This window comes from Strigops habroptila, chromosome 14 (assembly GCF_004027225.2).
Source record: "Strigops habroptila isolate Jane chromosome 14, bStrHab1.2.pri, whole genome shotgun sequence".
Taxonomy (NCBI): domain Eukaryota; kingdom Metazoa; phylum Chordata; class Aves; order Psittaciformes; family Psittacidae; genus Strigops; species Strigops habroptila.
Genome location: NC_044290.2, coordinates 6,550,740 through 6,569,315, shown reverse-complemented (window position 1 = coordinate 6,569,315; position 18,576 = coordinate 6,550,740). Strand labels below are relative to the sequence as shown.

Sequence of the window (18,576 nt, the reverse complement as noted above, 5' to 3'; positions counted from 1 at the left end):
GTACAACTTACGCAATCAGGAGTTTAGACAGTATAAAAGACACAAATTCTTCATCAGAGGAACTGCTAAATTCGAAACTGCCCTAAGCCCTAACCCCAGGGAACAGTCCACCCATCTGAGCTCCATGTCAGGGCAATGACACTGAAAACAAGTCAGAAATGTCTCTGAAATCCTCCTTTTCTCCATTTTGAGGTATTTTATTAGTTTTGTGGGGGTCTAGTATTTCAGACTGTGAAAAAAAGTAAGAAAAGATGTAACAAGAACAGGAGCCAAATTTTTCAGGCAAAAGCAGCAACTTGGCAGGCTATCGAGCTCAAGACTATTTTAAGTGGCCTATTTAAAGAAAAGTGCTGAATATGCCTCCATTCAGGTGTCTTTACAGCAGCTTAACGGAGGTACCAAATGCTGGTGTACCCGAATAGGAACATAAACAGATGATGCTGCTGGCAAAAAGTAAAGATGCTGTCTCTAAGGTAGTGCAAAAAGGCAGAGAAGCAAAAGGAGAGTGAGGCTCTGGACAAAACTAAGTCTTTATAAAAAAAACATAAGAAGGAATAATTAAAAGAACAAGTGTTGTTGATTAGGGACGTTGAAAGTAAAACAATCCACAGAAACAGTTAATTAGATGTCTGTGCCATGGACCACGTACATCGGACTAAACAGGACACACTGAGCCTTCTGAAGCGGAGGGAAGGGGCTTGCTTTCACCAAACCTCCTGCTCTTCCTTTGACTTTGGTATTCTCATCTTCTCTTTTTTTAATTTCTTTTCTCTTTTTCCCTGTTCCCATTTCACTCCCTGGCCCTGCTCAGGAAAAGTACAGCCTCTTTTGTACCTATTAAATGCTCTCAAAGATGGGGTGGCAGGTATCCTTCAGGCAGAACAGACCCGCTGGCACGCAGCAGGCAGCTGGCTCCTATAACCCACTGCTGCGGTTCATCAAACAGCCTGTGCTGCAGCTGGACGCAACAGCAGCCAAACGGGTTTAAAACCAACAGTGCTGCAAGCTCTGCAGCACAAAGGCAGGGCTGACAGAGCACAGAGACACGGGATCAAGCGACTGTGGCAGGAGCTGGAAGTGATTTTTTCCCTTTTCCCTAAGTACATAGCCCTTGCCAGGTGCAGAAACCTCTGCCAAAATCCCAAATTTTAATGATCTGTGGCCACCAGATTAATGCCTAAAGCCTGCAGCCGTGATTTATACAATACATTTGACAGAACTGGAGCAAATGTAGAAATAAAACAGAAAAGAATGCAGAAGAAGGGAGCGGGGAATCAAACCATACCGTTCCCGTTTCAGCAGTTTCAGCCTGAATAAGTTTCTCGTTTGGGTTTCTTCTTGGCAGAGGAGACTCTGCTGGCTTCTTTTCACAGACTCTTCGTTTCGTTGACATCTTGTTGGGACATTCTCCTCCCTCAGAAGATATGACACTAAGTTGCCTAGTTGAAACGAAAGAGTCATTAGGAGAAAAAGGGCATATTTTGGCAGAGCTACATCAGGACTGGGATGCAGCAGATTGGACTTATTCTCAGCTTTTCTGCTGAGTTCCCATGCCAGCCTCATTCACAGCCATAGGTGCTTGTACCACCCCTCTGAATGTTCAGTGATGCCAGAAATATGGTACCCAACAAAGGCCATGGCAGGGCCTGGGCTCTTTAATAAAGGCCTTTAGAGGCTCCACCACAAGACAGACAGACATTTCAAAGCTAATCCATGAGCTTCTCTGTTTGAACATCAACAGTAGCTGTTGACGTGGTATGGTTATAAACACTTACCAAGATTTCCAAGATTCCCAATGGAAAGATGCAATGCAAAGGGTTTATTTATCACGCAACTCGTAGCAATTAATTGTTGCGTGGGTAAATACATGCAGTGGTGTTCCCCAAGAACCAGAGTTGCTTTAAGGAACTGGACTGTAGAAATAGATGTTTGATCTTCTTTGCATGTTCTTTCACATTTATTTTCAAAAGGACACCAAACCAATTTATTTATAAGAGGAAACTAAAGCCCCCACTGAGAAGCCACATGTGAATAACATCTTTCAGATGTGTTTTCACCCCAGAGATAAGCACATGAACCTCATGTTTACCTAAGAAACTGTTTGCGGGCCTCATTTGTCACTGGTTCGTTATCTGCCAGATCAGTGTGGATGCTGAGGGTGTCTTCAGCTAGCAGGACTTCCTCCTCCTCCTCCAGCACTGCAAAACAAGATCACACCTCAGCTTCTGCTGAATAAAGCAGAAAGCACAGAGAAAAGTGGCTATGCAAAGCAAGAGTCATGAAAAACAATAGCACAGCAGGAAAATCATAGTGCATAAACTCGTCCATAGCTTTGCTTACATCACTTCTCCTAATGAATTGTAAAGATCTTGTGAGGCAGGTTGGCTGCTGCCAAATGAATTTACATCATGTTCCTTTAGTGCATCAGAAACCTTAAGCAATAGTGTTACAGTTGGTTCTAGCTAAATTCACTAATAGGACATGCTGTAGGCATGATTTTGGGATGGAGGAGTCATGCAGGAACTACTGCAAGCCTTTGCTGTTGCTACAAGATACCATACATATCTCTCTCTGCCTGTCTGGAGCACTGCTGCAATCAAAGAGCATGGGAACACTCTCACACAGACGAAACATTTACTGCGATGCTTTAGTCTTCTGTTATTTTATCAGAATCAAACCAAACCGAAAACCAACCAAGATTAAAATGTCATTTGAACTTTGCTATATGAAAACCAACAACAACATATAAAGGAAAAATACCAGATTCTGGGTAGCCCCTTTGATAGCAAGTACAGTTTGTTCTTGGCTACTCCATTTTCCTGCTGAGCTTGACTTTGTCAATTGCAAAATAAATTGCCAACTTTCAAGATTTCATGTGGTTTGAAATGCTTTTAAAGAAATTTGTGGAAACATTTATCAATAATACAGACCTGGCCATAGACAATGATTTTCATAGTAGTGCAGAAAGGCAAATGCCAGGCTGTCATGGAGAAGCAGGGGACCCTTTATACAGAGAAAGAGCTATATTGTGGTTGACAGAAAAAGACATGTTTTAAGAAAAAGCAACTCTATACCTGTTGGTTCGTCCTCTCTGATGTCTTCATCAAGTGCATAATTCCGCAGGAACTCTGCAAAGGCCTTGTTCTGTTTCAGAAGGTCTTGGTAAGATCCCATTTCGGAGATTTTGCCATCTCCCAGAACAACTATATGGTCCACCTGGGGCAGGAAGCTGATGCCATGGGTCACCAGAATTCGGGTCTGTAGAGGGAAAAAGAGAAAAAGCCCACATCTCTCAACTGTCACTGTGGGGACTAACACTACTCAGCAAGCCAAATACTAAGACATCTCTGGGACAGGGAGTGAGTTATTGTGTCAAGGGGAAATAAACTGTTCTTTCTAGTCAAATTAGCTTGGAAATATGTACATGAACTCATTGTGCTTCCTACTGCTTGATGATATCACCACAGGGGGAAGTAAACCAACTAAATTGTCATTTCCCCTCTCCCTTATGCTGATTTTCTTTGCAGCCCTTCCCTTTCGAGCTCCGAGATAGAGTGAGAAGATCATAACAGGAGTAAAGGGGAAGCAAAGAGCCTGAAACTTGATTGCATACTGCCAAAGACCTCTGTAAAACCAGTAAGCTGTTACAACTTCCTCTGCACTGCCTCCAAGTACCAACAAGCAATACTATGCTGACAACCTTTACAAGTTTCTGCAAATGCCTTGTTTTTGGAGATCTCACAGTAGGGATCTTAAAAGACAGACCAAGTTTCTGCCTCTACACGTTCTGACTAGATCACATCACTTCTGGGCATGCCTAAACAGCAGCTGACTGCAGTCTGTGATGTGGGGAAAAGGTTTCCACATTGCCAATGGAACACAGGAATGATTTGGCACTTCCAGCCTTAGTGGTGAAAAAGCTTTCCTGTTACCCATCAGCATTTGTGCACGTTTTGAAGAGGATCTAAACACCAGCTTACTTTTCCTTTAAGTACCCCATCTGGACCAATAACTTTGTCAAAGATGTGCCTTGCAACATGCGAGTCCACGGCAGAAAGAGGATCATCTAAGAGGTAAATGTCAGAGTTGCTGTACACTGCACGAGCCAGGCTCACTCGCTGCCTCTGGCCACCTGAGAGGTTGATGCCCTGGAGGGAGAGAACAAAACACATCACACAACAGCAGCTATGACTTTTCATGGCTCTCACCCAGGCAAACACTCGGATGCTAAATCGAAACATAAGACGCTGAAGAGAATAACCCACTCAGAGCCAGAGATGGGAACAGAACGCCTCTAAATCTGTTTGTTCACTGCCAAACTTCCACTCACCCAGCAATCTGGAGATAGAATAAGCCTCTTGCTTAATAAGCTCCTAAAGGGAGCGGTTCAAACACAGAACTATAAAAAGGAAAACCATCAACCAGGATGTAAAATGCAAACATTCAAAGCAGGGCTGAAGCACCTGGAACATCTTCCACATCTCTCATCTTACACACAAATCCACATATCCACCCCATTTCCTGGAATCTATCTCGAATTTAGTGGTCTATGAAAAGGAAATAATCTCTGTTGGTATCACAGATGTAAAAGTTTCTCATTAAAATGAGGTGTTAAGAGATGATCATATCACTTTTTCACTTGAAGCACGCCATGTGTTGCCTCCCTTTTTATCTCTATAGGAAAAGGAAGAGCTTTAACGTATTCTGGACAGATGCACCTTTACAATTGGACAACAAACGGATGATGCTCTAATCTTCCAGGACTAGATGTGCAATTATGCATCACAGCATGAACACACGCTTAAAGTTAGGAACAAGTTTAAGTCCAACTGCCTTGCACAAAACTGCTCTGCATGTTTCAGTGTTGATTGTAGCACGGATGCCACTGTAAAGATCAAACAAAATCACGTGCTGACTTGATTCTCCCTTAAGCTAGAACAGGAATCGCCAAGCAGGTCTGACTTAAAATTACCTATTAAAATAAGTTACCTTCTCTCCTATCTCAGTCTGGTCTCCTCCTGGCAGCACTTCCAGGTCAGTTTTTAAAGCACAGGCCTCCAGGACATTTTGGTACTTTTGTTCATTAGGAGCTTGGCCAAACAAAATGTTGTCTTTCAGTGTGGCATTCTGGATCCAGGCTTGTTGAGGCACATAAGCAACAGAACCCTACAAAAAGGAGGAAGAAAGGAAACCTTTGGCTTGTAACAAGCAGCAATTCACGCTTATAACTCTGACTAAGGTCTGCAGCACATACATATAGCTCCTGTTTGATATACATTCACATCATACATATATGTGTACTAATTTTAAATGTACAGTTGATAGAATCAGGGAAGTTATTCCACATAAAACACAACTGAACAGGTGTGGCCAAAGACCAAATAAACACGCAGACAAGCTGCCACAGGAGCAAGGAGAATTCCCTCTCCAGCCTGATGTGCATTATAAGCAATGGCAGGCATAAGCAGCACATTTCCATACCATCATTAAACGGCATCATAATCAATACCAACCTTGACAGCCACTTCTCCTTCCAGCTTTTCCATTTCACCCAGGAGAGCAGACATCAGAGAAGACTTCCCACAGCCAACATGGCCAACAACGGCAACCAAAGCACCAGTGGGGACCAACAGATTTATACTGTGGAGGAAACAGGCTGGAAATTAATTAAACATTAGTTTACTAAAGACATTACGGGTCTTTAAACCAGGGCTGAAATACGCGGTGACAAATCAGCCTGACTGGATATAGCAAGCATAGCTTGGTCACTGGTCTTCTCCTTTTCTTGTGTACAATCAACTGTAACCAGAACTGTAGGGATAAATAGAAACCCAGCATTAACCTATCCTGTTGGTTGTTAAAGAGGTAGGATTGATAGCAAGCCCCTTTGCTGTGTCACATCAGTCCATCAGCAAGTCAGACAGGGTTAATAAACATTTTGATAGCAGACATCTTCCAAAAGTCTTTTGTGTTTTGATTTTAAAACCAAGACCAATTGTATGAAAGTAGTGGGTGAATGCTTCCCATCTAAAAATGTTCAAATCCTTTTAGTACCCTATTTAGTACCCCTATTTCCAGTGCTAGTAAACAGGGTTCACAACAACACAAGAAAACCAAAACTTTCCCCATTAAAATCCTTTATTGTTTTCCCCACTATGTTCTTAAAGGTCCTGCTTTAGGTCCTGGTTTTGAAGGTGAACTGATACAGAAATGCCTGATGGACACAGTCTCTTTGCCATCAAAATGCCTTTCACTAATGAGATCAAGACAAACTTGTGTTTGTGATGCAGGACTAGGGCTCTAATTCTTACGCAGATTCTTACCAAGCGGTTAGTTGATGTTTTTAACACTGAAAGAGGGTTTCTGTTTGTCCATTTGCTTGTTTGTTTAAAGAAAAATTCAAAGCAGAAAGCCTCAAAATCACTACAATTTTTAATTTTTGCATATTCTTTTCCTCTAGCTGAGTTTTCCCTTACTGCCACTTTAGGAAGTCACCAGATAACTTTTAGGCCCAGATGGCTGACAATTTAAGCTGAAGACACACAGTTCTTTCTGATATAAACCCCAGAACACTGAAGTAAACTGCAGATCTGGTTGCCTGAACAAAACTGGCTCTTTTGAACTCTAAGCATCTTGCTTGCAGGTTATCCATGTATATACAACCTGTTGACATAATACACTCAGCACAGCAGCACGAGCTCCTTGGATTGAGAATTCTAACAATACTTACCAGGTTTCTGTGATTTTAATCTGACAACAAAACACAACATAAGGAAGTACATGCTTCCAGGCATTTTGTTTGGTTTTATTCATTCAAATTGGCAAATGAGCAATATGTGCACCCCTGGAAATGGCCCGTCTACAGCCACAGGGATGAGTCTGTCACAAGATGCTTAGAAGAACAGACCACTGTTGGTACACCCAAGTCCAAACCCAGACATCTCAATTGTCCCCGTAATTCATTAGATGAATTTGATTTGTCCAACACTTCAGTTCAAAAAAATGTCTATTTAAGAAATTTATGCAGCCTTTCTGTCCTTTAACAGGTAACTATTTAATGCTATCGCTGTGGAGTTAAAGCCTTACAGTTCTGTAAAGCCTAAATAGCATGAGGATTAGCTCAGTGTTTCAAAGGCAAAAGAGAGGCACCTATGTGATGTGTGGAAACAACCTTTTCCAGAAGCAAGCTGCAGATATTACCACGCATCTTTCAAAGAGACCTCCCACGAGCTAGAAACCGGGAAGCAGGTAGATGTATTGCAATTGCATAAAAGTATCTTACTCTTTCAGAGATGGCTTAAGCTCCTTTCCCCAGCTGAATGATGCGTTTGCTACACTGATGGCATTGCCTGTATGACAAAAACACAACAATAGAGAAGGCAGGAAATGTATTACATGGAACAGGATGGCTGAGAGATCAGCAGACAGAAGAATTTTTATTTCTGGGTGTTTCACGTGCACTGTAGTTCCCTTTTCTACTGGCATGGGAAGCACAGTCTCATGACTGTGGGTCACAAGACAGGCTTCTTCAAAGTGAAAATAACTGACTGCAGTTTAAGCTATAGACTGGGAGCTTACAGGCCTATGGAGCTGAAAATCTGTCCTTTTCACCCTGCCCTGGTGATGCTGGTCCCAACATTTGCTGCTCAGAATCCCCGTCCAACTGTTAGCACAACTTTACTCAAGAAACCCCTTTCAAGTTGGTAGGAGACCACTGCATGCTGTTGGCTTTAATGTATCCGATTAAATTTCCCTCTGAGCAGCTTTCTTCCTGTCACAGTAACAAGTTACAGATCTGCAGGCTTTCGTTACCTCCTGGTGGGGTGGTGTAGCACAGTAGCTGCATGACAGCCACACAACCATCCCTCCTTCTTCTCTGTCTATGGCATCACACAAGAGGAGTTTCAAACCACAGTATCAGCAAAGTGTACTACATGAGAAAACATCTTTTTGAGACCACCTCATTTACTCATTTGTTTTGGGATACTGTTTCCAACAGAAGAAATCAAAGCTGTTCACAATGATCCTGAGCAGAGTGAAAAGGTTTGAACAGGTCTTGCTGTCCCTAGTCAGTGGATGCACTTCACTATTCAGCGCTGTTAGCATCCAATACATTGCAGGTACAAACTCAGGCCCAATAACTTAACTCAAAGCTCAAAAATAGCCAGCAACTTCTGTAATTTCCACATAGCCTGAACAAAACACACGTACTTCTCAAAGCAGCCATTTCTTTTCATTAAAACCAAGATTACTATTGTTGTTTTCTTTTTGCCTTTTTTGAGAACTCAGCCAGCTCAAAACAAATACAATATGGGGGTTTTTTTGTTAGCATAGTTTAGAGAAATACTCATGTCTTTACCTGGTGCAATCACTTTTGTTTCCACAGAATTCGGATCAAGTTCATCATGACTCAGGAACTGCTGAATTCTCTTTAGGGAAACACTTGTCTAAGAAAAGAGAGTGACATTATTTTATCATTCTTTTCATGGGGACTTAATGCTCTTACTACTGACAAAGAAAGCATGCAGAATGGCTTAAGCTTTCACCCATGGGCTTCCTCAGCAGTGACTCATTCTTTCCCTGCAATCAATCTGATGGTGAAATTCAAGCTTTTAAACTGAAATTTCTCAGCCCAAGCTGAGTTTATCTGAGCAAAGCAAAATTCACACAGGCAAGCTTACTCAGGAGTCAGGCTTTCCAATACAGGGCAGCAGTAGAGAAAGGGTATTAGAAAGAAAACCAGCTAACAAGCAGATGCAAGGGATCTCTGCATGCCAGAAACCAGGGACATCTGAGGTTCTTTTTGTTCAAGTTGTTCAAAACAACTTCTGCACCAGACCCTCCTTACCTGCACAATGTAGCTAATGACTTGTGGAAGCATACTGAGGGGAAACTTTAAGATATTAAATAAGGAAAGGGAGACAAAAGCCTTTTCTGCATCCAGGATATTCTTCTCATCCACCGAGACATACACAGCAAATGTTGTCAATGCTACCTGAAAGCCAGAAAATGAGTTTACTGTGAGATGTGTAATATTTTGACATTTTCAAAAGCAGTCAAGCCTGATAGACATCTCTGCAATAAAAGTATCAACAACAAAATCAGGCAAATTCTCCCTTTCTGACCTTTTCAACATGCTTGAAGAATGACAAGGCACATGAACGAGTCGATATAAAAAAAGGGCACACAGAATAAAATAGCTTTCAATTACTAATGGCTACATTCAGTTGAAGTAGGAAGAGGTGAACTACACAACTTGGGTAAATACAAATGAGAAGCTATTATCTGGCTGTGGTTTGGCTGCATTTCCAACCTCACCCAACCCAATTTTCCCATTGTTAACTGCAGGCTAAGCAAACAAAACTTGCTGATCAATAGGAAAGGGAGTAAAATCCAAGTTTTTTGCTGGTTTACTATGTGACAGGGACCATCCACTGAGAAGGGACCATCCTATGCAGTAAACTAATGGTCAGCAGGAACAGGGATGTGTTTTTTAGGAAGCTCATTTAAGGAAACATGAAAGAGGCAGGATCTTGAAGCCACTAAGAATATTTCTGCAGGGTTGGGCCTTCAATCTTGAGAACTCGGAATATTTTTGACAAAGCACTTATCTGAATGCTTTTGTTCACCAAAACCCTTTCTGGAAAAGGGATCACAGTGCAATGAAGTAGAAAATAGAGGGAAAGAGAAGAACTGAGGAAAAAGCATTTCAGAATTGGCAATGTATCATTTAGGCTTGTTGGTTTTCGGTTGTCGAATAATTCAGCAACTCCCTTTACCACTAAAACAAGCAGATCACTGTAACACAAAAGGTAGAAGTGAGGGCTAAAGACAGACATTGTCCTGACTGACTCAATTCATTTCTTTTTGCTATTTTGGCTATTCACAGATATGTCTAAGCTTTCAAATTCTACTTTCAATTTGTTATGGGAAGTATTTTGAAGTGGTTGGAAATTCTCCAGAGACAGCTATTCCCAGCTTCCACTGGCAGGCTTTATCAAGAAATACTTTAATACCGATTAACAAACAGGCTCTAGAGAACAGGGAACTCTGCTTCAAAGCATGTGAATATGTATTTTTTTTTAAGAGTATTTGCATTTTATTCCTATGTACATTTAGCAAGCAGAAACTTCTTGCACACTTATCCTTCAAGGATGTACTTGTCCATGTAAATTCCATTTACCAGGAATGGTGCACTGATCCATGCAAAGGAGGACAAAGAATTGAGGTAGGCAGATTTTTTGAGAACTCGCAGCTCATTCTTTCGTATCTCCAACACCTTTTCTGAGAACGATGGCTCCCAAGCATAGAGCTTCAGCACTTTTATGCCACCCAGAATCTCATTCATTAACTTAATGCGGGAGTCTTTATATCGCATTTGTTCCACCTAGGTTATCAGTAAACACAGAAGACAGAGAGTCACAGGAATGACTATAAGAGAGTTTTCCACATGTTGTCTCACAGCTGTGGTGGTCCTTGGGCTATTTCTAAAGAGGATGCACAAGATAACTGAAGACAGATGGACTTGCTCAGTATTACTGTGCAAGTCTATATCTCCAAAGAAATCAGAAACCAGGGTACAAAAGCTTTCCCCTCATCTTCACTGTTACACTTTCAAAACCACCTTAAAGAAAGATTCAGGCACAAAACTACTACCCTGCTTCTTCCTTTGATTTCTTCAGCTTCTTTTTTCCTGATATGCATAGTTGCATTTCTTGGGGCATCCCTTGACAATTGTGGTCACTCCTAGTTTATTTATCTTCCATATACATTAGAATATGGTGCTTCATTCAGTTATTTAAACAAAATAAAAAATCCCTGCTCAGCTGTACAGACAGAACGAAAAACTGCATTCACACACATACACAACAAGTTAAGCAGCTCTGAGCATCTTATAATGGGCAAGGGAGAAAAAGAATGTTAATACTAACATGACAGCACCGAAGAGATTTAATGGGATGCCTGGATGTCTCTTTAAGGCATGTAATAATACCACTTTGTTACTAAGGCTGTGCTTAAATGTCATAATTCATATTCGTTTTCCAACTCTTACCTTTTTTACATTAACAGAAGAAGATTTAACAAATGTCACTGATAGGTTGCACAGCACAAGCCACTTACTAGTTTTTTCTAGCACAAAGCCAGAGGGCACTATTATATCGGTTTTTTCAGCCTTCCTTGACTAGAGACTACAAAGAAAGGAATAAAAGATCCTTTTACCTTAAGACACTAATTCAAATTTATCCCAGATCAGTAGCAGTGATAAAATCAACACTGGCTATTAGCATAAAACCCAAGCTGCCAGGTTCCAGTTCCCATCTCTGAAAACAGTCATTTACAGCTTAAAGAACAGCATTTACTTCCCTTTTCTGTAGACACTCCTAGAAGGAGCTACCAGGCAAAGGGATATGGAGACAAAGAAATTTGCTAATCCCAGAAGCTGCTCCAGCAATACGAAGAGCCACTGACTCAATGCCACACCTTTCCCTTAAACAGCATTTAATTCACTATGGAAAACCTATCTGAGAAGATACAGTTATTAAACATATTAGTAAGATCTTACTCATAAGTAAACTGGTGCAAATGGCAGCTCATTAATGGCCAAGACAACCATTGATGCCTTAATTTCTCATAGCACAGCTGCCAATTCAGGTAACATCACCTTCTCTGCTGGTACCTTACCTGGAATGCTCTGGTTTTCATTGCTATTGCAGCGTTAAATGGGATAAGTAAAACCATCACAGCAACTCCTGCCAGCACAGAAGGCCCTAAAGTCTTGATTGAAACAAAAAAGGTAAGTTGTTGTTATACACAAGTGCTGCTGTTCCCTATGGTGAACATGAAAACAACAGCAGGTTACAGAAACAGAAATCAGTGTTTTACATAGACAAGTTGAACTCCTCCCAGTGAAGTGTTCTGATTCCACAGAACAATTATGAGGAGAAGATAGAAAAATATGACAGCATCCACCTTGAATTATTATCATGCTCGTATTGGTAACAGCAGAGTGCTTTGTGATTTACCTGTTAAATGGTTCCCAGTGGGAGGTCAAAGTAAGTTTGAACTAATGCAAATATAGACCTATTGATCATATGTTTCTATGATTCTATTGAGCAAATGTAGAAAGGGAACAAATAAGCCACACAGAAGGAGTTTTTCCATTGACTTCTCTCTGACCTCAGGAACTGCAATTACTGAATTAACCCAGTACCCTCAGTGCGAGTAAAAGCATACAAACTGCTAGTTCATCCCACCAGCAGAGCAGTAACTCATAAAGATGCTGCAGCTTAATGGCTTTCTAATCTAAATCAATATGGTTAAGTTGGTGCTACTGTTTATGCAGTGAAACAGATTAATTGCATAGAAACATTTTAAGGCTGAAAGGCAGCACTCACACTGAACCTGGAATAAATCAACTTCACTGTTGCAAAGGAAAAATGATGGTTATTCCAGGTGAGACTTGTTTCATGGTGACTTGCACAAAAGGTCTTTATATGGCATGATATAATCTTTATACATTTCTTATGGGCAGGGTTTGTTTTTTGTTAGGTTTGCTTTTTAAACCATTTCCTTCAAGCTCTCACTTGTATCAGCTACTGTGAACACTGATGAGTCCAAGACTGATCCTTTCAAGGTATGGTAGGGACAGAGGAGACATAAAGGCTTCAAATGCCTTATCTTGCTTACCAGATGAACATAATAATTAAGAGATGAATTGAGGGTTTACACCAGTACAAGCTATTTTACTACTGGGCAGAGAAGTAAATTTCTAAAGAAAACCCCGAAAACCAAAACCAGCAGTAAAGGGTCAAATTAACAGCAACAACAACAAAAAGCTTGCACATAATTTAGACAAATCCTGACAAAAATGTCACAATGTCTGTACCTGCCAGAGGAAATACAAAGCTAGGAATATCTGGAGTGGTGCAGACCACAGCATGTTCAGGAAAGCCACCAGGTCCATGAAACGCTGGGCATCCACTGACATCAAGTTGACAATTTCTCCAACAGTAGATGACCGCTTTGCTGAGTTTGTGATGACTAAGGACTGAGAAAGAAGAAAGATTCAGTAGTTTCACAATCTTGATACATACGGAGAAACACAGAGCAGAAATCCTCAATTATTATCACAAGACACTCTCCAGAATGTGCTTCTCCAGCAAGAACAAAATAATTCACACCTACATCAATTCAAAATCTCCAAAGAACAAGACTTCATGAAATGGTTTGCTTGTGAGCACCCCTATCTCAAGCAGTATGCAGCATTCTGAAGAAAATCTAGTTGTATCTAGTCACCTCATAGTACAGACACACTATTCTCCTGGATCCCTTTTCTGAATAGTTAAAGTGAACCCGCAGTTGCCTGTGATATGGCTGGTGATCAAACAACATTAAGTTGCTGATCACTAGAAAATTCCGTAAAGTATGACAGAGGTGCTCCTAAAAACTCACCAAAACCCCAATCTTTTCTATTCCAGGAGGCTATTCTTCAATATGTCTGCTTTTCCCTGAGTGTGTGAGAACTGAGGCCACTTGTTTGGCTATACACTGGTGTTCCAGCCCATGAAATGCTTCCAGTCTTACCTTTCGGTATATCACTCCCGTGATCCCAGTTCTCAGCCGCATCCCAGTAACAAAGGAGTACTGGAAATGCTGGTGAAGCATGAGTGTCTGCAGCACAGCACAGATAAACATCAAAGCAGCAATCAAAAATCCCCACCAGGCTGGGGCATCTTTGTTCTTAATGAAGCCAATTAATGCACTGTTTTTCAGGAGATTGGGGAAGGAAAAGGAAAAAGAAACAAAAATAAAACACATGCAGCAAGTTTCATGGGACATAACACAGCTTCTCTCAACTGTGGCATTGTGCCACATCCTCTCTCTAACCACAGAAAGTAAACAGCTCTCCAGGATGCGAGCTGAGTTACGAGCTCAGTCAAACAACATTGCAAGGATCCAACAGCAAAACCTTAGGCTTTGCCAGTGAGTAAGTCCATTTGGAAATGAGGCTGGAGAAAACGAAATACTTTAGGGTTTCCCCTGAGAGCCAGCGTTTAAACACATGGCTCACTGTCTGAGCTCGGTTAGGCAGCCCCCCAGGGCAAGAGGTGAATGATAGGACACAGTAGGACTGTGTAGTAAAGCAGGCGAAACCAGCTTCTTACCCAAACCCTTTTCAAGCAGCCCAAGTGCTTCTGCCTGGGGTGTTTTCCCACAAAAAAAAAAGCTAGACTAAAAGACATCCTCCTGGATGGATGCATAAAGAGTTCTTCGCTCCTCCTTTCTTGGTACCATTAAACTGGCTAAGTCATCTTTTATTAATAAGCCATTTCTCACTACACACAGCTGCTCTCCCTGCAAGATCTGCACACTGTCACACAGCAAACAAGGAGAACATATGGCAACGTCCAGCGTTCTCAAAAATCACACTGGTGATTTCAGCCTACTGACCAGAGTATTGGATTGTTAAAATATAGGAGGAATAGAGATTTGACTCCATGGTTCAAATAACCAGCAGGGGGAAAATACACCTGGAAGCTACAAATCAGGCTCCAAAGCCCTGCATTAGAAGCATGAGGTTTCTACATCTTTCTTCTGCACTGTACAAGTTATTCGTGCTGTAAGTGGACAGCTTCAGGAAAACCTCTTCCTCATAGTCCCAGCATGGGATTCAGCAATCTTTTTAGAAACATAAAACTGTCTGATGTGCAATATGCCAGACAGCCATGGCTGCTTCATTTTCTCTTACCACTAGCAGTGCATTTTCCAATGCTGCAGGAATTTAGACTTGAGAAGAAATTCCCCATCATATGCCTTGAGATACCACTGACAACATATCCAGGAATTTAGGCAGATTTGAGAAATTCCCAGAATAGATTATGCTTAATGTGTTCTCAGAAGGAAGCCAGCTGCCCCCTCTTCACGAGGGACTCCAGAAGAAGACAGACTGTAAGCTATTAAATGTCACCATACTGGATTGGACCCTCTTTTTAGCATATTTCTGGGCATGTCACAAACTACCCACAGAACAACATGATCTCAGAACACAGATCCACACCAGTGTTATTTTAAGAGATATATAGGAGCATGGCCCTTTCTTCCCCCCTTCCCCACATCTACCTGTGGCCTCCATCCAAACTCCATTCCTCTCTCACGCATTAACAGGACTATGTGCTTTTCCATTGATTTGGAACTAAAAAAATACTGGTATTTCCACTGTTCTTTTCTTCTTAGTTAATTATTTTCTGGTGAATTTCTCCCTTTAAGGATAATATTAACAGAGAAAAAAATGCACGGACCATGCAAATTCCATTACGGATCAGGCTGAGCAACTGGTCTCCCCTGGAGATGGGAGGTTTAGATGTTTCTCATACAGGGAGCATCTGAGGACGTACCACTATGTCAAGATTGCTCTCTTTCTTTCCTTTTTTAATAGAACCTCAATTTACTTTCACATGGAAATTTACTGCAACTGTGCCTCACACATTTCCATTGCTGTGCACAAGTGAGAACACATGAACTCATCTAAATGGTGCAAAATCCTTCCCAGGTTACAACAGCAAGGCCAAAGCACCACATACTTGAGCACCACACTTCAACTGTACATCAAGTCATGCTACAGCTGCAGCCACCACCCAACACATGTGAGTATCAGACGTACAGAGACTACTGGATCCAGCAAGGAGTGCTTCACTTTGATTTCACAAGTAATCCTTTCGAGATGGGAAGAAATTGCTTTTGATTGCTGCACAGAGCAACAAGTAATTTGTAATTCAAAGCTGTCTATTGGTGATGGGCGATTTACAAATCACTGTTTCAGTGAAGCTTGTCCAATTACAGCTCAATAAAGAACTCCTGGTTTTGGGCAGTTCAGTAGGAAGGTGAGGGAGCATACACGTGCAGCACTGTGAGGGGAAGCTAGCTATGCATTTCAAAACCAAATACCCCGTGCCAAAGCTAAGCCTCCACAGGGATTGTGCACAGAAACTACTCACACAGTAAACCAACCTTAACAGCTGAGGGTTGACAAAAGCAAGCAGGTCTTGTATCAGCTTGAAGAAGGAACCGATTAAGAAATATGCCCCAAAGGTCCTCAACAAAGCTTTGAGAAAGGAAGGCTTTCTATTGTGCTTTTTGTCTCTGATCAGAACTTCTGCTTCCTCTGGACCATCACCAACGTGATTCAGCACATTGTTGGATTTCTTCACATATGTCACATCTTCCTTCCTAGAGGAATGAAACTAGTAATTAGAGATGACTGACAATGTCATTGCTCTCCGTGTACAGCACTGCAGTAACATTTGAAAGTCTGCTCCTTTCTTTGCTCTACTACTGATCAATGGCAAGACTTTCAACAAGATCTAGATGTGCTCAGAGATAGGCCACTCTTGTGTAATGAGTATTCTTTTTCTACAGTACTTACTAAGCATACTCCCTAGGCCAGAACATCAATCACATCGGGATGAGAACATGGCTCAAAGGAATAGGAGATGAAGGCTTGAATTCCTTTAGCAGAGGACAGATTTGACCTTGAATCACCAATTTCTTGTAAAGGAATTCTCTAACAGTTGCTATTTACATACCTCAAAAGGCACCCTCACCTAGTCCTTCTGAGACAGTATTTGTTACTCAATTAGTAGTTGTACTAACCCTTTAGCCTTATCTGATGACACAGCTACTAGTTTGAATCCCTCCAGAGAGACAGGCATTGAATTATGCACCAAGCTAAGAGAGGAGGCAGACACAGCCCTCTCTAAATACAGACCTTTGCATTCCTGGAAACCGGAAAGATTATAAACCATAGCACCTCCAAAGCTGAGCCATCTCCAAGATCTGGGCCACAGTTGACCAAGGTTCTTCCAGGACAGAAACTTTGGGTTTAGGTGCCTAAATTTTACTCAGATGACAATTTTAGCATTTAAACGCTGTTTGGCTGTGTCCCTTTCTTACTTTGTGCCTCTCTTTCTCCATCTGCAAAATAAGCCAACAAAAGTGACCTCTTCTGCAAAGCTCTGATGAAAAATGGACCCAACTGCCCATGATGCTCTCTAGGGCTCCAGGTGGGTTTTCTAGAAGCACCTCTGGGGGTTTAGGTGCCTGACTTCTGTTGCCCATCAATAAGGGGAGGATACTCTGGGAAATTATTTCTTCTATGAATTGCTCTCAAAGAGGAGATTTTCCACCAGCAAATACCAAATTGCTGTTGTTTCTTGGGGGCTGTGGGACCTAAAAAACAATTTCCTGAATGTCAGCCAGGAAGGTTAAGTCCAGGTGGAGCAGGGAGAAGGAAATTAGTCTGGGGCACATAAGCCTTATAAGAAGGGACAGATGGAAGAGACAGCCTAGAAACAGTGAAGACTTACGAGAAGGCATTTGAAGAATAACTTGTAAGTACTACAAAGTGAGGCTGGATTTATGATTCTTCATAAAGAGTGCACAGAATTTTTGAAGCTGTCTGGATGCAGAGTCAAATCATTCCAACAGTCTGTGAACATTCAAAATGATCACTATGGCTAACAGTCTACAGGTAGGAACTTGTTCATATCCTTTCAAAATAAAGGCATTTGCAAATCCCAATTTCTTCGCAATAAGGTTTAAGGGCAGGGGGAGAACCTAAACCAGACATTTATTTCCCCCACACCCGCAGACAGGAACAGTGTTGTCTTTGTCTTTCCAGATCAAACCTGGAGAGTTTATGAGCAAAGCCTTATTTTTCTAGCAACCAAGCTGTTAAACTCATTGATGGGTTTGAAGAAACAAGACTACTTGCCCTTAGCTTTGTGCTATTAAAAAGGTTTTACTGCAGTGAGCTAACAGCAACGCAATAGTTCTCTTGCAGTAAAAAATCCCAAAGGGAGAAAATGCACTTCTAATATTTACTACTGGTAGCTAGGTGAGGTCAGGTTTTCAGCAGCATGTGGGGCTGCTCACACCCAGCTTTTTATCAAAGCAAAAAGCATGTGCCTGGTTTCCATTATTTATAGCAGGGCAGATAATAGACAGTAAGTATCTCATGGGAAAACACACAGCCTTCTCAATGGTGATGACAAGGCTCTGCATCTTCAATTTGTCTTCATAATCATAGTCTTTAAAATCTGAAGCTAACTAAAAATGAGGCAAAATGGGTTCCAGATCTCTCTCTCCATCCAGCACAGCTCTTTTTCAGAAGCAACTGCATTTATCAGTAAAATGAGTGAGTAGAGACATCAGCCATACATGCAAAGAGAGTAAAAGCAATGGGAAAAACACTCTTTGCATGCTTTGTAACAACAACTTAAATCCACACTGAGCTCTCCTGTAACTCATTAGTGGCAAATGAATTATTAGCAATTATTAAACAGTAATTCACAAGACAGCTGTGAAGCAAGAAAAGGTTATAGGTTTAGTAACAATAGAAGTGTGCTAATCATTACCACACAATAACTTTAAAGCTTTTCCTATCCCAGAGTTGCAACTGATTAAGTATTTTGAAATAAATTACTACTATGTACACTGCAAATATTTTCCATGACAGTTGCAATATGTGTACAGCTTGACACAGCGTTTTAGTGTCATAAAAACTTGCTTAGAGCAGCT

General features: G+C 41.3%; 1 protein-coding gene across 3 annotated transcripts in view; it reads right to left on the bottom strand.

The window, feature by feature from the left end:
* The window catches only part of ABCC3 (ATP binding cassette subfamily C member 3), a 49,682-nt gene that overhangs the window by 8,756 nt on the left and 22,350 nt on the right, over positions 1–18,576 (bottom strand). Inside the window, exons 1-15 of one of the 3 annotated variants that reach the window (XM_030506559.1) lie at positions 16,766–16,788; positions 16,009–16,227; positions 13,585–13,762; positions 12,887–13,048; positions 11,683–11,775; positions 10,184–10,387; positions 8,849–8,995; positions 8,360–8,447; positions 7,283–7,349; positions 5,514–5,640; positions 4,990–5,166; positions 3,981–4,148; positions 3,075–3,258; positions 2,090–2,198; positions 1,286–1,439 (exon numbers count right to left, since the gene is read on the bottom strand). In XM_030506559.1, coding sequence (XP_030362419.1) covers positions 1,286–1,439; positions 2,090–2,198; positions 3,075–3,258; positions 3,981–4,148; positions 4,990–5,166; positions 5,514–5,640; positions 7,283–7,349; positions 8,360–8,447; positions 8,849–8,995; positions 10,184–10,387; positions 11,683–11,775; positions 12,887–13,048; positions 13,585–13,762; positions 16,009–16,227; positions 16,766–16,773 — 2,085 coding nt within the window. In that variant the 5' untranslated portion in view covers positions 16,774–16,788. Of the gene's footprint in view, positions 1–1,285; positions 1,440–2,089; positions 2,199–3,074; positions 3,259–3,980; positions 4,149–4,989; positions 5,167–5,513; positions 5,657–7,282; positions 7,350–8,359; positions 8,448–8,848; positions 8,996–10,183; positions 10,388–11,682; positions 11,776–12,886; positions 13,049–13,584; positions 13,763–16,008; positions 16,228–16,765; positions 16,789–18,576 lie in introns of those variants that run through there. The other 2 variants (XM_030506558.1, XM_030506560.1) reach the window with 2 other exon arrangements.